The following is a 21705-nucleotide window of genomic DNA, read 5'->3' on the forward strand; positions in this document are numbered from 1 at the left end:
CCTATGGATTGCCAACTCTGACTCTTAGTCTTTACTAGCTGGAGGAAACCAAACCCAGTTTTAAAAATTATTTAGTTTGGTTCTGATGGCACATATTGTTAATAACAAGAATAATTGTTGATGTATGTAGCTTGTAAAAGATGTTTTGATGTGTGAATGTATAACAATATGAGAAATATAAATGGAATGTCTTTAAAATACCATTCTTTTATATTTAGGCAAGGAACTCAAAGTTTAGCTTATCAGCTACAACCATGAAAATCTTTATCCCTGCATAGAGGAATTTCTTTGTTCTGTTCTTCAAGATTTAAAATATGTTACCTAATTTTTTTACATGATGTTGCATGTGACCGTGGTAAATGTTCTTAACAAATTTTAAAATTAACAAAGAAATAGTGTAGTGTATGATTTAAAATGGTAAAAGGAAGTTAATATTCTGTTTTAGATTTTGACAGAACAAGTATGCACCCAAGTTGTTCATAAACCTCATCCAGAGCCAGATTCAACAGTGAAAATTCAGAATCCAAGTAAGGACAATATATTATGTTTGTTTAATAATTGTGTCACCTAGAGGTTTTTTGAAATGATGGTTCAGAAAGCGAGAACAATGTATTCATGTAACTTAGATACATTTGGGTTGCAGTTACCTTTTACAATAATGGCTATTAGCAACTATTTCTTTTTTTAAACATTGATAAAGTGCTTTACATAACTAATTTATTCTTTCAAAGTGATTCTTAAGGTGGTGGCAACGCTGTTAAAAAACTCCACGCCAAGTGCAGAGCTGATGGAAGTTCGACGTTTGTTCTTATCAGACATGATAAAACTCTTTAGTAATAGCCGTGAAAACAGAAGGTATGTCAATACAAATATTATTTTATCCTCATTGATTTCCGGGTAATACCAATTTATTATACTCTGTGTAGAATTTTAGAGTCTGTAATAAATTACATATATTTAAAATAAATTTAATACATTTGTGGTAACATTTCTTAGTTCAGTAGCTAATACTGGATTCTTCTCTATAGTATATTTTACTTATTTATTCATACTGAAGTATTTTAAGGTTTATTCCTAACATTGGATTGATGTTAAGAGATTATGTTCCTCCCATCTTAACCATTGTAATATTAAAATAGAGAAGTTTTGTTTGGATATATTTTGAACTAATTATTTCACTTTAGATGTTTACTTCAGTGTTCAGTATGGCAGGACTGGATGTTTTCTCTGGGATACATTAATCCTAAGAACTCTGAAGAGCAGAAGATCACAGAGATGGTTTACAACATTTTCCGTATTCTTTTGTACCATGCAATAAAATATGAATGGGGAGGATGGAGAGTGTGGGTGGATACTCTTTCTATAGCCCATTCCAAGGTAAGAAACAGATGTTTTTTTTAAATACCGGTAACCCCCAAAGGCAGTAGTAGTGTAGTAATATAAGATGTAAAGTGATTTAGTGCCATCTGGTGGCTTTCACTACTCATGTCAAGGTGGCTTTTTTTCTTGTCAAACACTTTGTAAGCTGTACTTAATATGTTCCTAAAAATCTCGCTGCATTTAGCTCAGCTCATCTAGCGTACATTCATCCACGTAATCTGTTCTTTTTCTTTTTAAGGTCACATATGAAGCTCACAAGGAATATCTAGCAAAAATGTATGAAGAGTATCAAAGGCAAGAGGAAGAAAACATAAAAAAGGGGAAGAAGGGGAACGTGAGCACCATCTCAGGTCTTTCCTCTCAGACAACAGGAGCAAAAGGTGGAATGGAAATTCGAGAGATAGAAGATCTTTCGCAAAGTCAAAGCCCAGAAAGTGAAACAGATTACCCCGTTAATACAGATACGAGGGACTTGCTCATGGCTACAAAGGTGTCAGATGATGTGCTTGGAACTGCTGAGAGACCTGGAGGAGGAGGAGTGCATGTGGAAGTTCATGACCTCTTAGTTGATATAAAAGCTGAAAAAGTAGAAGCTACTGAAGTAAAACTTGATGACATGGATTTGTCACCAGAGACGCTGGGAACTGGAGAAAATGGTGCACTGGTAGAAGTAGAATCTCTTCTAGATAATGTATATAGTGCAGCTGTTGAGAAGCTCCAAAACAATGTTCATGGAAGTGTGGGTATTATTAAGAAGAATGAGGAAAAAGATAATGGTCCATTAATAACTCTGGCTGATGAGAAAGATGAACCTTCTACTAACAATACCTCATTTCTCTTTGATAAAATACCTAGTCAGGAGGAGAAACTTCTTCCTGAACTTTCAAGTAACCACATTGCCATTCCAAATGTGCAAGAGACACAGATGCATCTTGGTGTAAATGATGATTTGGGATTGCTTGCACATATGACAGGTAGTGTAGATATAACTTGTTCTTCAAGTATAATAGAGGACAAAGAGTTCAAGATTCACACCACTTCAGATGGAATGAATAGCATTTCTGAGAGGGAGTTGTCTTCTTCATCTAAAGGATTAGAATATGCTGAAATGACTGCCACAACTCTTGAGACAGAGTCTTCTGGTAGCAAAACTGTACCTAATGTTGATGCAGGAAGTATAATATCAGATACAGAAAGATCTGATGATGGTAAGGAGGCAGGGAAGGAGATACGGAAGATCCAGACAACTACTACAACACAGGTAAATTTCAAGTAGCCATGTATGTGTCTAATGTAATCACTGCTCATTGCTGAGGGGGAGATTAATAGTATGAGATCTGAGAGATATTTAAAGTATATTTCTTTAATTATATGAAAAATGTACATCTTCTAGGACCATTTTCTCTGAAAATGCCATAATGTGAAATCTTTCATGACTGTATAGAAAATATATATTGCATATACTAGTTAAATAACAGTTATTTCCTACTAAAATCAACAATAAACTACAATGAATTGGTTTAAATATGTGGGCATTAATCTCTCTTTTAAATAATGTTCTTAAAAATAATTATCAACTGAGCAGATCAGTTGTCAACAGAATTCTTGTGTTGACCAACCAATTAATTGTTGTGTTAATCAACAGATTAATGTGGGCATTAATCTCTCTTTTAAATAATGTTCTTAAAAGCAGATCAGTTATCAACAGAAATTCATCTTCGAATCTCTTCTTTGGGTGCTATGAACTCAAGTTGTCCATAGTTAAACACGTTTTCTTAAAATGAAGTTAACGGTAATAAAAAAAATTGAAGTAGTTATTAAATAAAATATAAATGGAGAATTATTGTTTTCTTGAATAATGAGAACTTTTATTCTAACATGTTTACAGTGGAGCTGGTGGTTGGAGTTTTGATTGCTGTAGGTGTAATAACTGCCTCGTTAGATTTGATCTCCTTGAGACCACTTAAAACACCAAAAATTACTTAAAGACCAGGCACCTAAGTGGAAATACTTACATGTTTCATGCTTGTTAATGCAGTGGCGATGTGCATCAAAGCCCATGCTTGCAGATGCAGTATTATTTGCTAGATAAAAGCTCCTCTGTTTTGTTAAAGTTGTTGTACTGTTGTTGCTGCCAGCATGAGGGTTACCTGAAGTTGCACCTGAAGGAGAATGTATTTGACTGGAGTTGCTAACCTCAAATTCTCTAAAAATAGGTCTACAATCATCTCCCTGCCTTATTAGTAACAAATAACTCTCTTTTATTCAAATGGACTGAAAGGAAGCAAGTAAATTGTGTGACAGAGATGGGAACTACTGCTTACTCCTAAGAACAGTTTAATAATAGATCAAATATTAATAATAGATCAAATATTTAATTCATATATATATATATATATATCATGAACATATAAAGTTCACTCTTTCCTATGTTTGTAACTAGGAAAAAGCAGAAAATACAATTGAAAGCACTATACAGAAGATTCATGTGAAAAATTAAAATCTTATATAAGTCTAAGATTAAAAAAAAATCATTTAAAGATAACTCTAAGAAAAACATAGGAAATACAAGCAACTGAAATAACTTTAGTCCCAAGAGGTCAAATTATGTAAAGGATACCTTTTCTACTCTCATAAAACTGGCTACAGGAGATCAAGATCAGACTAAATAAACAAGCTTTTCAGCTCAACTCCAGTGCTATGACCATTTTCACATTGCTAACAATCGTTTTGCAAAGTTCTCTTTTGTTTTAAAATTGGCAAAATGGGATTTGGTAGACTAAATATAATTCTCTAATGATCCTGCTAAAAAGACCAGATAAATAAATTGGTTTTGAAAAATGAGGAGCTGTCCAAAAATACGTGTTCCTTGAAGCCACCACTGTATAGTTTGTCCATGTTGATTAGCCCAAAATTTAATTGTTACATATAAACAAAGTCTTGTCACTGACCTTGAATGGAATACATTTGGTCTTTTCTATAAGACTTCAAGTGAATCATCTGAGAGTAAAAGCTTGGTGAGTAGCTGAAAAGGGGGCCAACCCCCTGTCCCCCCAGCACTGATTGATTTGACTTGGAGCAGCTCATTTACTGAAGGAAACTGCCTGCCTTGGAACATCAATGTCTCCTGTGTTTGTGGCCACATTGTTATATCCTGTCCTTTCTCGGATTCTGTTTTGCATTCAAAACACACTGAATAAAGTTAACATCATTTTTGAACCTCTTCCTGATGTAGGCAATACAGGGTCGATCTGTCACCCAGCAAGACCGGGATTTACGTGTTGATTTGGGATTTCGAGGAATGCCAATGACGGAAGAGCAGCGACGACAGTTTAGTCCAGGTCCACGCACAACTATGTTTCGTATTCCAGAGTTTAAATGGTCTCCCATGCACCAGCGGCTCCTGACAGACTTGCTTTTTGCACTAGAAACAGATGTACATGTTTGGAGAAGGTGGGTTGTTGTTTCTTTTTTAACTCCTGATCTGTGTTTCCATCAATAAGGAAAAATTAGGCATGTTGGAGAGGGGATGTTACTGGGATGGTGGGGAGAAAAAGAGTAGGTGTTAGCTGCAGTGCCTCTCTGTATCTTCTCCCTTCTCTTTTTATCCCTTACCAGCCTGGAACAGCTCGATTTCACCAGTAGTAATTCCTGTTTTCTGGAGGAGTTGTATAAATCCTGAATCCTAAACAAACTGAGCTGCTCTTCCAGGTTATATTTAGCATTAGAATCTACTGCCCCTGTTCCAGACAGGATGACTTCTGCTAATGGCCATCTTCCTAATTGATCAATTAAAAGAGCTTCTCTACCTGCAGGGTGTATAAATAAAACCTCTTTCCTATAACATTTTCTGGGGAAACGATCAATTGACAAATTTTCTTTGCATGCTGGCTCCTGGTTGGGTTTAGTCTTGGTGATCATATAATATTTTATGACAGCAATGTGATTTCTTAGTGGTTTTCTACATTTTGTACATGTAGAGGTACTCTGTAACTATAAGGGAGGCAATTTACTCTAATTTTCACTAAAGAATAGTTAATTTTAACAAAATTTGAGCATAGTTTTGTCAAAGGAACAATTTATATTACATTTAATTTCCAGTTTGGTGAACTGTTCTGTGATACTCACTTGGAAATAGACAATTTTGATATTTTGCTTTTGGCTAGCTATATGGAGTGTGTTCAGATAATGCTTGAAGGTTAAAGTTCAGATTGTATATTTTCAGTTGATGCCTTTAATTTTTGTTTTCTGGCTGACAAGAAATGTTGCTTTACGGAAAGGCCATACTTATAGAAAGAGTAGCCTCAATATTTTCACACAGGGGTTTTATATTTTTGGGGAGTGACTGTTTCACAGGACAATTGCTCATCAGTTAGGAGTCGCTGAGATTTCAACTAATGTTACAAGCATCTGTGTCTTGTGAAGCTATTATTAATGCTAGGTTTATTATCAGTTAACACAGTTAATATTGAATCAAGCTATGGCCATTTTATTGTGTTTCTCCTTTAAAACAGTAACAGGTGTTATCGAGGGTGCTTCAAAGGGCACTGCTGTAGCATGATGAAATCTATATAAATAGTTGCTTTCAGGCTGCAGAAACAGCTCCACTGCCTTCAGCAGAACTGCCTGTGAAGTGAAGTACCGGTTGATGGGAATAAAAGGTTAGAAGATGTTGTTCTTGGCTGAGTATTTGAATATAATCCTGTGCAGAAAGAGACAAAAATCAATTTGTTCATTAGACTAGCCTTGTTGATATTTTTAGGCAATTTACAGGCAAAGTTTTGTAGACCAAACTTTTCCTTTTCATTAAAGGAACATTCACAGTATGGTCACAAAGAATATATTTAGCTAAAATTTATTTTAATTAATTTATTTTAATCCTACTTTTCTTCTGTCCTTGCAGTCACTCCACAAAGTCAGTGATGGACTTTGTCAATAGCAATGAAAATATTATTTTTGTACACAACACAATACACCTCATTTCCCAGATGGTAGACAATATTATTATTGCTTGTGGAGGAATTCTACCATTGCTGTCAGCAGCCACATCCCCAACTGTAAGTACAATATTCCCACCTAGTGGTCATATTACAAATTGTTGTTAATAATGCAAACTGCTATTTTCAACTGACTCTTCTTCTTTAGGAACTCCTGTCTCCTTTCTGCTAATTCCTTCAAAAATTTAAATTTATAATCAAACTGTTACACTTTGATATACAGAATGTTTATAACATTTTGCATTTGAAATGCTTATTTTAACAGAGAAGTAGTACTTAGTAAGAATAATATTTCATAGTTATTTAATATTTCATTTAAAGGGATGACTATTAGGATAATGATTCCTGTAACAAAACAGCATGATGTCTACTCATTGATATTCATAAACCTTTTTTGAATGGCCACTATTAGTTTGCATGCCAAATGAGACCAGAAGTCAACCCCTGTCTAATCTGTTTACTACTTCCTTCACTAGATCCTTTCCCCCACTTTTTTTTTTTTAATCTTGTATTGAAAAGAACTGATATTTTTATCTCCTCAAAGTTGTAAGTTTTTAGCAGATTAAAGCTCAGGCAGGCAGAGTATCATGACCAAAAAGGGAGAAATATTTTATAAATATTGCATTATTGACGAGAGTAATAGTGTTATTTGAATGGGATGTTTTGTTTGTGCATTTAATATATTTCTTCCATACTAAATGTCATCTTGAGCATCCTGTAAAAATGATCTGTAGTTAATATTGGTCTTTGAAAGGGGAGGCAATGAGACCTAGAAAGGACAGAGACTCCTCTGAAATAACATAGGTAATAGAGAGACTGGAGACTGCAAATTTGGTTTGCAGTAAAAGCTCAAATATTTTTTTTCTTGCCATTCAGCAACTGAGATTAGGTTTTTCTTTACTGTTACTTCTAGTTAAAAAAACTTATTTTGCAGATTTTGTTTGAATGGCATAAATGTATGGGCTGGCAATTTGCTAAACATTAATGTAATTTTCAGACAGCCAATTAATAATTTTTTGATGCTGTCTCTTGACTATTTTAACTGTGTTAACTGTGAAAATATTTGGTATAAGCAAAAGTGTAAGACTACAATTATTGACTGTAGTCACAAGAATAACATTAAGGTCCTGATTTTGCAAGTTCTTCATTGTAAATATTGACAAGTATGAGCAAGTACACACTGAGCCATCTTGAAACACAGGCTGCACTATCGTTCTTTAAAGGACATTGGGGGGTATTTTTTTAAAGCAAACATTTTAGGCATCATTTGAAAATGATGGTGTTTTGACATATTTTATATAAAAATGTGAAACAGGCACAACGTTAATTAGGCTGCAGTTCTATTGAATGCCCTTTGTAGGTTTTAATTCTTGTCCTGGTGTATGATACTGCAGAACCATTCTATGGAATAATAATTTTGAAGTTCACCATTTCCATCTATTTATTTTGGAAAATATTTTTGTGTATGTGTCTGTATAGATAGTTACCTGACACAGCCTTAATAGTTACACATCCATTTCTTAAAATATTGAGTGTCAATGCTGCCTTGCTCAGTAACAGTGATTTTCATGCACTGATACAAAATACTGAATTTTCAAATTTGGTTATTATACACACATTTCTCCACTATATGGGGACTGTGTGTATTACTTGAATGCTTAATTTTACCATCTGTCTAGGTCAATAAAATAAAAATAAATTGTGAAATAAAATAGTTCACTTAAAGTTTGGTTTCTGGCTTCAAATTGAATGAATCCTACTCTGTGGAATTAAAAAAAATATATAAAAAAGGCTTCTTCCTGCCTATTCAACTCCATTCCTGTTCCTCATTGCCCATCCATAAAGATTAATAGGAAGATGGATTTATTCATCACTTTGACAGATATGAAGAGTGCAACCCATCCTCCCTCCTTAGAGCAGGTGCTCTCCCTCAGTCTTGCTGTGAATCACAGTTTCGTAGGGAGCAGGTGCCCTGCTAGGCATCAGACCACTTGTGAGTATCCATCATATGATGAATGAAAAGAAGTTTCATACTGATTCTCAGACTTCTAATGCTTGAGCATCCTTGAACTGCTGTGGAGAAGTGGATGGATTGCTGGTTCAGAATGTATTTCTTCTCAATCTTGAAAGGGCAAAGTAGGCCACTGAAAGCAATCAGTTACAAAAGGCTGCCTCATCCTCTTTCCAGAAGCTGCTAATGGGAAGAGAGAAGAGGTTTGAAACTGGAAGATTGATATGACATCTCCACTGCATAAAAACACTTACAACAGGCCTGCTACTGGCCACTTTCTGCCTGAGTAACTCTTTAAGGGGAAAAGGACTTGTAAGCTTTCTCCCTCACTGACTCAAAGACTCCCAGAATCACAGAATGGCTGAGGCTGGAAAGGGGATGCAGGAGGTCACCTGGTCCAACACCCATGCTCAAGCAGGGCCATCTACAGCCAGTTGTCCAAGACTGTGTTGAGACAGCTTGTCGCTGTCTCTGGGGATGGAGACTCCATCACCTCCCTGAGCAATTTGTGTCAGTGCTCAGTCAGCCTCACCATGGAAAAGTATTTATTGATTTCCATGTGGAACCTACTGTGTTGTAATTAAGTACATTAATGAGTCACTTTCTATCCACAAGGTACAAAGCTAAAATTTTGTGTTGCACCTCCTGAATCCCTCCCAACCCCAACCATTCTTTTAGTCTGTGTAGTTCTGTAATTGAAACTGGGCTCGGTATTAGAAGTCCCAGTCAAGCTGTGTTGCGCTTCTCTTCCAAAAGGAAGCTGTTCACAGGCCGCATAAGCTGCCTCGCTGGGTCAGCCCAAGGGCCCATGTGCTTTAGCATTCTGCCACCAACAGTGGCTGTTTGCAGCTTACATCAAAATACAGATGTCTGAGCAAGCATATTGATTGCTCTAATAACACTCTGCTTTAGCATTTAGGATTTTAACAACTAGAGAGGGTGTTTGATCTGTCATATTTAATAACCACTGAGGAATTCATCCTTCTAGACTTTATCTAATCTTTTTTGAAGCTACTTATGCTTTTAGCTTTCATAATATCCTATGGCATTGAGCCTGACAAAGCAATTATATAACCTTCAAAGCACTTCTTGTCTTTGTTTTACTTAAGCCTGCTTAAATGCATAAAGTCACTGTGTGCTTTACTGTTTATTCTGTGAAAAGAATGGTTAATCATGTCTTTATTCAGCTCCATGTCCTGTATGACTTTGCAGGATTGAGTCATATCAGCTGGTGTGCCTATCTGAATCCACACCATCTTCTTCTTGTTTGGTCTCTGATCCCCCATATCTCTGTTCTGCGGAGCTTTTCTGGAGTGTCAAAACCCTCACATTTTGTAGATCCTGTACAATACATATATTCAATTTATCAACAAGTGTGAGCTCATTTTTACTTAATTTCTTCCTTCTTCATTTTCATGAATGGTGGTGCTCTTATATTCCCACTGAAGGTCTTTTGGGACCCATATTGAAATTTTAAAGTAATAGTTCTTACTTATTTCCTCTTAGTATAGTTTATTTGTGGCATCGATCATGTATTTATAGCCACTTACAAAAAATTAATTTACTTTTTGGTCTGAAATAATGAAACATGAAAGCGAAAAGAGTATAGAACAGACAGCAAAGGTCATTCCACTCTTTAGTTTTGGTATGATTGAAACAGGGATGGAATTCATGAAGAGATTAGGGTAAATCTCAGTATTCACTTGAGGCTTAGATTTCTAGCCAATGGAGATCTACTCAACAGAAGCAAATTATTCCGATATCTCTGATGCAGGCATCTACCAGATCCCTGTAGGGTCTGGCTAGAATGATTGTCAACCTGGAGCTCAAATCAGTCTCTTTCTATGAGATACCTTGTTTTCTAATGGAGAAAGACAGAAGCACACAGTTCCTTTTTCAACTGTCTCACAGTCCTGCCTGTTCACGGTTCCTTTATTTCCGTGAATCAGTCAGAGTTCTAGCAAACCTGGGCCACTTGTTCTTAAGCAGTCCTAAATTCTGCTGCAAAACTCTCTTCTCAACAATCTGCTATAGCATTAGTTGCTCTTACATGTATCCCATTACCTCTGATTTTTATAAAGCAGTTCCCCTATTTTTCATTAGTAGAACAGATGCTGAATATCAGATGCTTGAATTTAGTGTATTTGAAGAAAAGAGCCAAGAATAAATTTAGTAAAATGACTTTCAGAATGCTGGGGCAATTGCAGTTTTAGTTTTTGTTTTTTTTTTTTTTTTTTTTTCTTTTTTTTTTCTTTTGTGCAACAGATTCTGTAGTGTTCCCTCCCTTGCTAAAAAAAAAGTTGTAGTGTCACAGTTTCCTTAAAAAGATGAATGTTTGAAAAATTCCCCATTTCAAAAATAATTTTTTTTTCCTTTGCATAGTTCAGATTCGGAGTGAAATGGCAATTCTGGGTTGGGTGGAAGATTATTGCATAATTCCTTGCCTGCTGTAGAACAGGCAGTCTTAACTGTAATATAGAATTCCTGTAATATAGAATTCCTTCACAGTGGAACTCTTGTAATAGAAATCTGCCTTTTATCTTGTGGGATTTATTTTTGTTTTCCTTTTTGGTCTGGTTTGGGATTTTTATTTAGTTGGTTGGTTTGTTCCTTGCTTTATTTTTTTTTTCCTTCTTTTTTTTTTTTTTTTTTTAATCCAGACTAGGATGATCTGAATAGCAAATTTTAAATATAAATTATAAAAAAAGAAAAGACAAAATGCATCTTTAATGTAAACAAACCACTCAAAAATCTGTGGGCAACTCAAGAGTGCAGAGAAGATTATATGTTTGTATGGCATACAGGGCAAAAACTACTCTAATTCCCAATAATCTATTCCCACAATTTTTATACTTCACTCAATTTCAGTTCTATACTACCTCTATCCCAGGATCTGTACATGGACTTGCTTCAAATGCTGGTGTTTTTAAAGTGTTGTCATTTGTATATATGAAACAATTTGAAATTGAAGCAAATATTAACAGAAAATATGAGCAGTTTTTTTGATTTTTAATATAATCTGGAGTGTTTTAATTCTGATGTCTAGTATATTAAATTGGGAATATTCAATAACTCTGCTAACACTATGGGGAGGTCATAAAATACAAAATACTATTTCCTCTAATTTTCTCCTTTCTGTTGGGAATGTCTTTGAGGCTTTCTGAAAAAAACTGCAACCATAAAGAAGACATTATTAAGATGTTGTGGAAGTGTGAAAAACAGGACCTGTAAGGGAAGAGGTTTGCAGAAGGAGCTTTCTGAAAATAGAAGCTGGTTTACAGATAAAACATTTTGTGTACAGGCTAGCAATTGGAAGGAATCACTGCTTGCTATGAGGATAGCAGCTGTGACAAATACTTGAGGACATTGGCAAGGCAAAAGAAATTTGAGGAGTTTAAATACATGTGACAATTTAGAACAAATTTCCAGACCCCTTGCAATCACTTTGTTTTCCCATTTATTCTAAGAAGTCTATATTCAGCTTCTTACTTGCAGAATTCAAAATATCAGCTCTCAAATTGCGATCTGGAGGCTGCTGGTGTTATATGAACTGTCCACAAAACTCCATTAAACATTTAATGATGGCCTCATTAGGTCTGTGGATTAAAAACTGAGATGTATGACCTGTGCATAGAGTTAGCATTATCATGTTCAGGACTCATGTGGTTCCACAGGTGCTCTGTGGTCTACAACAATTCTGAGAATCAAAAGTGGTAAAAATGATATAAAATTTGTCAGCTAGTAATTGAGAGATAATAGCCACAAGTTAATTCTCCAGCTGCATCCAACTATGAAAAGATGAAGACACATTTAAAAACTGGTTGAGCCAGTATTTTCTGCCACAAGAGGGAAGAAAACAGTTCATTTCATCTTGTTTTTCTTTTTGTTTGATTAGGTTTTTCCACTGTCTAAATTATAGCAATGATATCTGACATATACTAAAGTTTCTTTCTATTTTTAAAACAGAACCAGTGAAAACTTAAGAATTGGTTCCTAGCACAATTATTATGTGATAATAGAGTGGTTCTACCTAAAACTAAACCATAAAAATTTAACACACATATTTAATTGTGAACAGTGAAATTTGAAGGCCAACTCAGTCTGAGTGTCTTAGTCTTGAATTTTTTTTTTTTCCTGCAGTTAAAACATTGTCATATCTGGTTTGATACTGGTTTAGGTTGAAGAAATCACACCCAAATGTAATATTGCAATGACCTATTTTGTAGTCTATTCAAGGGAAGTGCATTGTGCATGAAGAACCAGGTTGCTTGTTGTAATTAATATTTGTTTTTTCAAAGCATTTTTAACATATTTACCTTCTCATAAAAGGATTAACTACTTTAGTACATTTCCATTGATTGGCTTGTTGTGAAATGCTCATATCTATGTAATTAGTTAAAACATTACTTTGTTTTGCATTGATTCATAAAATTATTTTATGTAATACATTAAAGATGTACATTGCTTTGGAGGAATCAGTGTTTACATGAAGTCTATAATAATACAAGATTTAAAGTTTTCCTTGTGCATAGCTATCTTTGACAAGTCTTTACTTTCAAATGTTCACGCTGAGCTTAAATGTTTTGCTGTTTTAAATATAAATTAAGCAAATGTATAATTCCAAGATACTAATTTGTTTCAATTTACCTTGTAATTTTTAGTTAACTTAAATAATTTTCTTTTTCTTTTATTGTTGTGATCTGTTGTCTGTTTTGTCTGTTGCATGTCCAGGGTTCTAAGGTTAGTATTGCTGCTGTAAGTTTCAGTTTTTTGCATTTTCAAAAATATGTTATTTTTGATCATTTTATATGATGGCTTTTTTTACTATTATTATTCTTACTATTATTTTCCTATATCATACAGTGGAATGTGAGTAGGAGTATATTAGGTGTAGTAATTAACTTTTCCTACCTAATGCATTGTCAAGGATGGTGCTTGCTGTTAGCTCCTGGGCTGAACACAGTCAGGTCTGTGAGCTAATTTAAGTTATAAATGCAGTTGTCAGTAGAGAAACTCTTTATGTCCTGAACATGTTCATTGTGTGGGAGACTTTGTACTGCTCTTAAATTATACTGAGTAGTTATGGAATGGTGATCTGTTCACTTTTCAATGAGGTTTAGAGACACCACTATCTAAAATATTGGTGATACTAGAAGACAGCTTGATCAATAATGGGATTTATTTTAGACACTATTACAATACCCATGTGCTGTATTTAACAGGCAGAAATGATGGTAAGTTTGGTGTAAAAAACTGTCAGTCATTTTTTTTCCTTCATGTAGCAGAATTTTAGGGAGATTTGTAAAAAAGATTATTTTTAGTTCAAAGTTTGCTAAAATCTTGCTAAAATGCACTAAAGTCTTATATTAAGAGAATTTACTACATAACTTGCAAAAATAAAAAAAATCGATATTCTGAGTGGTTTAAGACTATAATTGGCACAATACAGTTGAAACTTGATAAAAATCAACATCATGCAGTCAACTGACTGCAAGTGAGCCTGATGTTATTTCAAGCATGAGTTCAAAGTTCAAGTCTCCTTAACCACATAGGAGTTTTTCTAGCAGACTATTACGGCTATAGATTTTTGCAAATATATTTTCTTTGGGTGAGTGCTTTCAAAAAATCTTCTTCCAATCTGTTATAAAAACCCCAGCAACCTATTTTTCCAAAAGGTAGGAACAGAGCAGAAACAAAACAGGGGAGCCCTGGCCAAAGAAGATAGGAGATAGTCTGAAAATCTTTCTTCTGAGAGTTGTCACTTTACTATTTTTCTAATACTATTGGGCAGTCAGACAGATGACAGCCCTTCCCAAATCACTCATGTCACCGACATGTTACATCCTTAAGAGAAATTAAATTAAGGGCTATCTATCATTATGGTGACACATGCCACTTTGTATCTTTCACCTTTTGAAAGAATTGTTTCCTTAATACTGTTTGGCACAATTTGCACTTTTATAATTTTGAATGTGAAAATATTTTTCAGAGTAAGCCATGAATGAGGCTAATAACATTTTAGGAGTATGGGAGTATGGAAATAAACAGATTTTTTGATTTCTGTATTTTTTATTTCCTTTGGAAGGAAATAACCTTAAGAGCACAAAATATTTTTTTTAAAAATAAATACTTCTAAGCAAATCAATAAAAGTATAGAAGCACAATGAAAGTACTTTTCAAAGGGGCTAAACTATGCGCTCAAAGTCTTGCAACTGGAAAGCTTGTTGACAATCAGTAAGAATCACCCACCTTTAAACAAATTCTAAAATAGTATTTAGGCATATAATTCTGGATGAAGACAAGTATCACGCATTCCTATTTTCAATTTGCCTAGCTCCAGAGGTAAAAGTGTTTAAACAGATATTTTTTGCTTTGGATTAAGCTGTCTGTTTCCTTACTTATCTGCACCGTTAAATACCTGAAGGCATTTGAGAACATGATTCTGGACATCTAAGTGTCTTTTTGGAGAAAAAAATTTTAGTTTTTAGAAATATTAAACTAATTCAGAAATTTTCTGCTGATTCCCACTAAGGAGAGTCCAATATTAGGAAAGAAACAGCAACTTTCTGGGACATATGAGCTGCACGCCATGTCACTTGTCCCTTTTTACTTTCCCTCTGTTGTTGTCATGAGGTAGCAAACATAAATTGGAGAATTGGACTCTGTCAGGATTCTTCATGCTGTAAACATTCCAGGGAAAATTGATTCATGGAGACAGAGTGCAAGACTGTACGTTTTTTCCCACTCCACTCCTCACATTTGTTTATATGAAAGAACATAAAGTAAAAGCTACATACAGAGTAATTCCTTTAATCTTTTACCTGTTTGCATAGCCTATGGAAGAATGTAAGAATATGTTGCACCCTTTTACATCATGCATTGTTTTATTATCTGCCCTTACTTTGTCTTTATGTAATTGCTAATAACTTTCTCATTTATATTAGACTTTTTCTCATCTATTACAGCATGTAAATGTAAATGATTTTCTCACTCTTCATGCTGCCTTACTTTGAATTTCACTCACAGCTTATGTTAATGGTATCAGTACGAGATTTTTAAATAACTTTTCAATCTATCTGCCATTAAGCATAACAATTTAGATTTCTATGTGTATATGCTGTCTTTATATTTCAGTTGTGTGTTCAAACTGTTTAATTCAATTATCTCCTTTTAAAGACTGAATTGGAAAATATTGAAGTGACACAAGGAATGTCGGCAGAGACAGCAGTAACATTTCTCAGCCGTCTGATGGCAATGGTTGATGTACTAGTATTTGCCAGTTCTCTAAATTTTAGTGAGATTGAAGCTGAAAAAAACATGTCTTCTGGAGGTCTAATGCGACAGTGCCTAAGGCTTGGTAAGTTAGCAGACAGGATGTATTAAATAGTTATTTACAGATCAGTGGGTTGGGATGGATCAAATAGTGGCATGTAGAGGAAAGGACCTTGTAGGTAGAGCTTGATGGGATAAAGTGAAAATCCCATTTCTTATTGATTTGATAAGTTTTTAAGGTCGATTCAATTTCGTCATAAGAAAGACATGTCTGAAAATGTTCTACCTTATGTAGTTCAAGTTGTATATATTCAGGGAGAGTAAAAATATTGAATTTAAGTCAGTAAACAGACGATTATTTTCCTTAAAGCTGCTCTGCTACCTCCATGTTGCAGTTTTTCATATCCAACTCTCCATGGAATTTGTAGGATTCTATAGGCTTTGTAAAAAAAAAAAAGAGTGGGATACTTGTGCAGACACTGTAGACCTCAATTTATTTGGCAACAGTATGGCATTTATCTTCACTGTTCACTATTATTCATATCATTTATTATGATACTGATAATTGCACTGCTCGTGGGATAAAATTTGAGTTATTCTCAATTTTTTAATCAAATTTTCAATTACTGCCTACTAGTAATGAGTGCTAATTGATGTTCTAAATATAACATTGAAAAAAATATTCTCATTTGTGGCATTTTCCTTTCTTCTTTTAGTTTGTTGTGTGGCTGTGAGGAACTGCTTAGAATGCCGGCAAAGGCAAAGAGAGAGAGTAAACAAGACATCATTAATTGGCGGTAAAACTCAAGATGCTCTTCAGGGTGTAACAGCATCAGCAGCAACCAAGGTAACTGAGCCTTAGGTAAACAACAGCAATGATGACAAGTCCAAAACACTGCTTTTTTAGGATCAGAAAATAATTGTAACTGCCTTCTCAAATATTTGATAAAAATAAACATCAGGAAAAGCTTAAGTTTTTCCTGTTAGCTGGTTTATGGTAAAAGTGTGTAAAAGGAGGAGGCTTATTTGAAAGATGCAAACCTTGATGCAGAAGTATGACTGTAGCAATTCTAACCAGCTTTTTGGCCTACTTGAAAGAACAGGTCTCCTTACTCACTTCTGTCATATATATCTGCATAGTTTTTTTTATTCCATCAGGGTACTCTCCAGTTTTGATGAAATCGCATCCCTGTTAGTGGAATATTTGTGTTGCGATAGCTTCAACAGACTTTCGAATGCATATTAGGCATCAGTATCTACTATCGGCTTTTAGAAGTTAATTTTATTGGATATTCAGTTGCCACTTAGTTTTTCCTGTGTCATTAATTCAGTCTTCTTCTTTTTTTTAAATATATTTTTAAATTGTTTACAGCTTTAAGACTTCGGGGATACAGAAATTAAAATCTGAAATAATTTGGCAGAGCCCATGACTAAAATATAAGACATTGTATGATGTAAAGGATCCCTTCTCTTTTGCTTTTATATTTTAATTACTAAATCTTTTTTTTTTTCTCTACAGACTTTTTCTAATAGCTGTTACAAAGTTAATCCTTTTCACAATCTTATTTCATTAAATCTCACAAAGACATTACCCTTTTCAATATTGTCGCATTCAATGCAAGCAAAATCACTAAAAGGAGACTTACAGGTGTTCAGATCTCAAATTTAATACAGTTTATTTTTTAAAGGAAGCATGCTATTCTCTTTTAAATACTAGCAGTTATTTTATCAGTAGTCTGTAATAAGTCTCAGTAAAATTGACATTTATTTTAATATTTCTGTTCATAACATGCATAGTAGAAATAATTTATTCTGTTATGAAGAAACTATAATCTGAAACAAACTTTTGTGTGAAAATTATTATCTTAACTCTGTCTAGAGATACAGTTGTTCCAAGCTACTGGAAAGATGCAAAAATTTATCTCTAAATAGCATTAAGGCAATAATTCAAAGCATCACTTTATTTCTAGAGCCCTTACCTGAGTATCATGTAGAATATAATCTAAGATTGATGTAATAGCTAAAAAAAAAAAAGTCAAATTAAGGTTCTAACAGAAATGCTTTGATATTTTGAGGGAACCAAAAAATCTCATTACTTTTTATTTTTAGACTCCTCTTGAAAATGTCCCTGGAAATCTTTCTCCCATAAAAGACCCTGATAGGCTTCTTCAGGATGTTGATATTAATCGTCTACGAGCAGTTGTTTTTCGTGATGTGGTGAGTAATGTGTGCTGTAATTCTTTCTTCTGCAAAATCATCACTTGTATTTTGAATGAGATTTTGATTGTACTCAAATTAAAAATATCCTTCATGTGTTGTACTTCATATATTATCTGCAAACTATTGGCTTGTGACTTTGTAACTACCAGCCACCTTCTACACTTAAAAATTATATTGATTAAGCTATTTGAGATTAGTAGTTAATTGTGTTTAACACTCTGCCTTAATCTTATACTAGACAAATAAACACAGCCAAGATAAATCAGTTACAACTTATGTTGATTAAAAAATGTATTACTATAGGTGTCAACTATTTGTCCAAACAGGGTAGAAAGAATTATTATATATGTTACAGAAATGCAGCAAATCAGTTTGCAAACACAATTCTCACCTCTGCTGACCATATTGATGTATGTAAATGTATATTAAAATATTTTCCAGATTTTTCTGCAATGGTTTTTAGCACAAAGCTGCAGTACAATATAATTGTTTTTGAAGGTAGTGCAATAGGAATTACTACTGTATACCTGCAAGTACATACATTACATTTAAATTCTCCAGCCTGAGTTCAAAGAGGCAATATTCTGTCACCTATTCTTTTCTTGATTAATGGAGAAAAGAATACAAGAAAACATGTCTCTGGAATTTCTACAAAAGAAATTAATAAGAGAATTTCTAGTTATTTTAAGACTTGCAAAAACATGCAGCCAGGTCATATAACACCCAAAAGCAATGGAGAACAAGCACTGGATTTGTAATAGAAAATACATACTTGCGGAATTGAGAAAAGATGAAACTATAGGAATAGATAGAAAAAGTTTTAATTTTATCATGTTAAGTTTTTTGTTATAATAATAAAAAAGACATTGCAATTGAATTAGAGAAATTTAATCTCAATCAAGATAATATCTAAGCCATGGATGGCAGTTTCCCTTGAACAGCAGATTACGTGGGATGAGAAGAAAAGAAGACAGCAAAGTTATAATGGTCCTGGCTTTCACTTAATCAGTCCTGGAAACCTAGAATTGCTGCTGACATCTCCTGTGGAAGGGGAAATCAGAATGTACAAGCTGGAATTTATTTCTAGAAGAAAAACAAGGGTACAATCTCCCTGCTTCTATATGCTACCAGAAGCTGTTATGCCAGTTTATGCTAGAGAAACATCAGTGAGCTTAGATTTCCCTCTCAGCAATTGTACCCCTTACCTCCTTCTGTCAGGGGCCTTCACAATCTCATCCTTGGGGCAGCAGAAGTCAGCTGCCCTTGCTGCCAGAAAGCCTTTAAAGCACTCTCAGAGTAGAGTCAGGCCTCTGTTTTGGAAAGTCCATTGACTCCACAGACCCTGAGATTTGTGTAGTTGCCAAATTACCTCCAAAATTCAGTACTTAATATGTGCTCTGTGTGTGTACTACTCCACTGAAAATCCACTCAGCCTTCTGCATTATCGATTTGCTGCTATGCTGGCAGAAGCAGCATTTCAGAAAGGTATTAACTATTAAGACTTGTGATGTTCTTGTAGAAAAATTCCATGAAAATATTCAATATTCTAGATGTGTTTCTTTTTCCCTGGCACAGGATGACAGCAAGCAGGCTCAGTTCCTAGCTTTGGCAGTGGTTTATTTCATCTCAGTCCTGATGGTCTCCAAGTACCGCGACATCCTGGAACCACAGCGAGAAACTGCGAGGTCTGGGAGCCAGGCAGGTAGAAATATCAGACAAGAAATAAATTCACCAACAAGTACAGGTAAATTTGTTTTCTTCAAATGTTTTGTGATTTTTTTTTTCTTTTTGAGAACTGTAATTATTTTACTACCAAGTATTTTTAGTGAGTAATTTTAGATCCTAATAGGAAATTACATACTACTTTCTTCAAGTATAATAATTTGGGGTTTTAAAATACATTGGCATATTTCAGGTAGTTTCTATATTTGCTTTTAGGGTATTACTAGTTTTCACTTGTATTTTTTATGTTTTTATTTTTCTTTAATTTGAAAATAATTTTAAAAAACTGGGTTCCTGCTGTGTAAAGTATAACATAGTTCACCAAAAATCTTTCTATATCTGTTATATGTTAGGAAGAATAGATATCTTTATACCACAAAATGAATAAACAGAGAATACAGCTGCTTGACCTCATGAGTTCCTTTTGAGTGAGGAGGTTTGTGAAAAGGGTATTTCTTGGAGTCCTGCTGTATTAGTGCCTGCATTTAAAAGCCTATGGTAACAATACAATAAAAAGAAAACATTGCTATTGCCTTCTTTGACTGAACTGTTTGTGATTTGTTTTAGTGGTTGTTTTACTGGCATGTGTTCTTCAGCCCATAGGAAGGAGTCTGTTAGGTCTCAGAACCTGTTAGAAATGAGGGATGCAAACCTTACCCCACTCTGTTTCAAATATGTTGCACTTAGTCCAGCATTTTTTTTTCAAGTCTGATTGGATTGATTATAACTGTACCTTCTGTGTTAAAAGAGTTGATAACAGGAGCTGCATTTGTCCACAAATTTTTTTTTGTGTGTTTTTGTTCTTGTATTGATCTTTAATTGCTTTCTTCATTTATGAAGTTGCTAATTTTCATTCTTCATAGGATTTTTTTTCCAGTTGTTATAGTCCCATTTAGTCATTATTTTATGATTCATCATATTGTTTTAATTTGCTAAGTTTACATAATTTTCTGAAGTCAATGTGCTTGTAGGCTTCCCATTTGAAAAATACTACACGAATGTAGTCAGTCAAGAGAAATCATAATTCTTTTTGCCTTCCTGATTTAATGTTAAGGTTCTGAACTAAGAAACTGCTACTTTCATCCATTATTGTCTTGCCTATTTGCTTGTATATATCTATCTATCTATCTGTGTCTCTTTTTCCCTATAAATGTTGCTCTTGAAGTGCCCAAATAATAGGTATGCTGTTTCCTATCTCTTGATACGGAAATTGTTTTTTTCTTTTAGAAATGCCTTTTTTTTGCTGGTAATACCATATTTGCATGTTTCAATGAGATAGGATATCTGTCATGGATCCACAGTGGACCAGGCCACACATGAATACTAGCTGGCTCACATTTGATTCCATGATTTTCTCCACAGTTGTGGTCATACCATCTATCCCTCACCCAAGTTTGAACCATGGATTCCTTGCCAAGTTAATTCCTGAGCAGAGCTTTGCCCACTCATTTTACAAAGGTAATATTAACATCATCTCCTGACCTGTTTGGGTGTTCTTATTTAATGTAATGCACTTCAAGAACTAAATGTGATGTTACTGATGACAAATAAGTATACGCCTCAGGTTACATGGAGATCAGACCTGATGATACCATTAAAACTTAAACTTCCTGCCTACATTCTTCTAGAAAAATCTCTCTCCCACTTTCACTACGATTTTAATTATTATAATATAAATAATATCATTATAATTAAATATTATAATATTTATTATAATATAAATTATGTCACTAATCTTTAATATTATAAAATAAAAGGAAGTAATTAAAAAACAGTCAGGCAAAGGGAATGGATATAGGAAAATTTAAATGCTTGTGGTTTGTGGTTATTCTGCTACAATATTAGGCCCATAAAAATAAAATCAGGCCTGTTTTGAAAATATTGCATACCACATGAAGTATAAAATAGTTTTGTAGTATTCCCTTTCCCTGTATCTTTTCCTGTTCTTTTGCCTTCCTTTCTCGCTTTTTTTCTCGCCTTTCTGATGGTATGTAAACCTCTGATATTGTATGTGAATTATTTATGCCTGTTAATGTGCTGTGCTGTGTTTCTCTTGAAGGAAACCAATTTTTCTACCAAAGCAACTATTATATGTTTTGGGCC

The 21705-nt window shown here is 34.2% G+C and overlaps 1 protein-coding gene across 12 annotated transcripts in view; it reads left to right on the forward strand.

Moving 5' to 3' along the window:
- Nucleotides 1–21705, forward strand: part of NBEA (neurobeachin) — a 461765-nt gene that overhangs the window by 143536 nt on the left and 296524 nt on the right. For 7 of the 12 annotated variants that reach the window (XM_068182009.1, XM_068182000.1, XM_068182001.1 and 4 more), the window contains exons 19-30: nt 446–527; nt 732–855; nt 1185–1377; nt 1619–2641; nt 4616–4833; nt 6284–6437; nt 13120–13143; nt 15565–15745; nt 16377–16507; nt 17770–17877; nt 19456–19624; nt 20965–21060. In XM_068182009.1, the coding sequence (XP_068038110.1) occupies nt 446–527; nt 732–855; nt 1185–1377; nt 1619–2641; nt 4616–4833; nt 6284–6437; nt 13120–13143; nt 15565–15745; nt 16377–16507; nt 17770–17877; nt 19456–19624; nt 20965–21060 (2503 nt within the window). The remainder of the gene's footprint in view (nt 1–445; nt 528–731; nt 856–1184; nt 1378–1618; nt 2642–4615; nt 4834–6283; nt 6438–13119; nt 13144–15564; nt 15746–16376; nt 16508–17769; nt 17878–19455; nt 19625–20964; nt 21061–21705) is intronic. The other 5 variants (XM_068182003.1, XM_068181999.1, XM_068182004.1 and 2 more) reach the window with 4 other exon arrangements.

This window comes from Anomalospiza imberbis, chromosome 2, assembly GCF_031753505.1.
Source record: "Anomalospiza imberbis isolate Cuckoo-Finch-1a 21T00152 chromosome 2, ASM3175350v1, whole genome shotgun sequence".
Lineage (NCBI taxonomy): Eukaryota > Metazoa > Chordata > Aves > Passeriformes > Viduidae > Anomalospiza > Anomalospiza imberbis.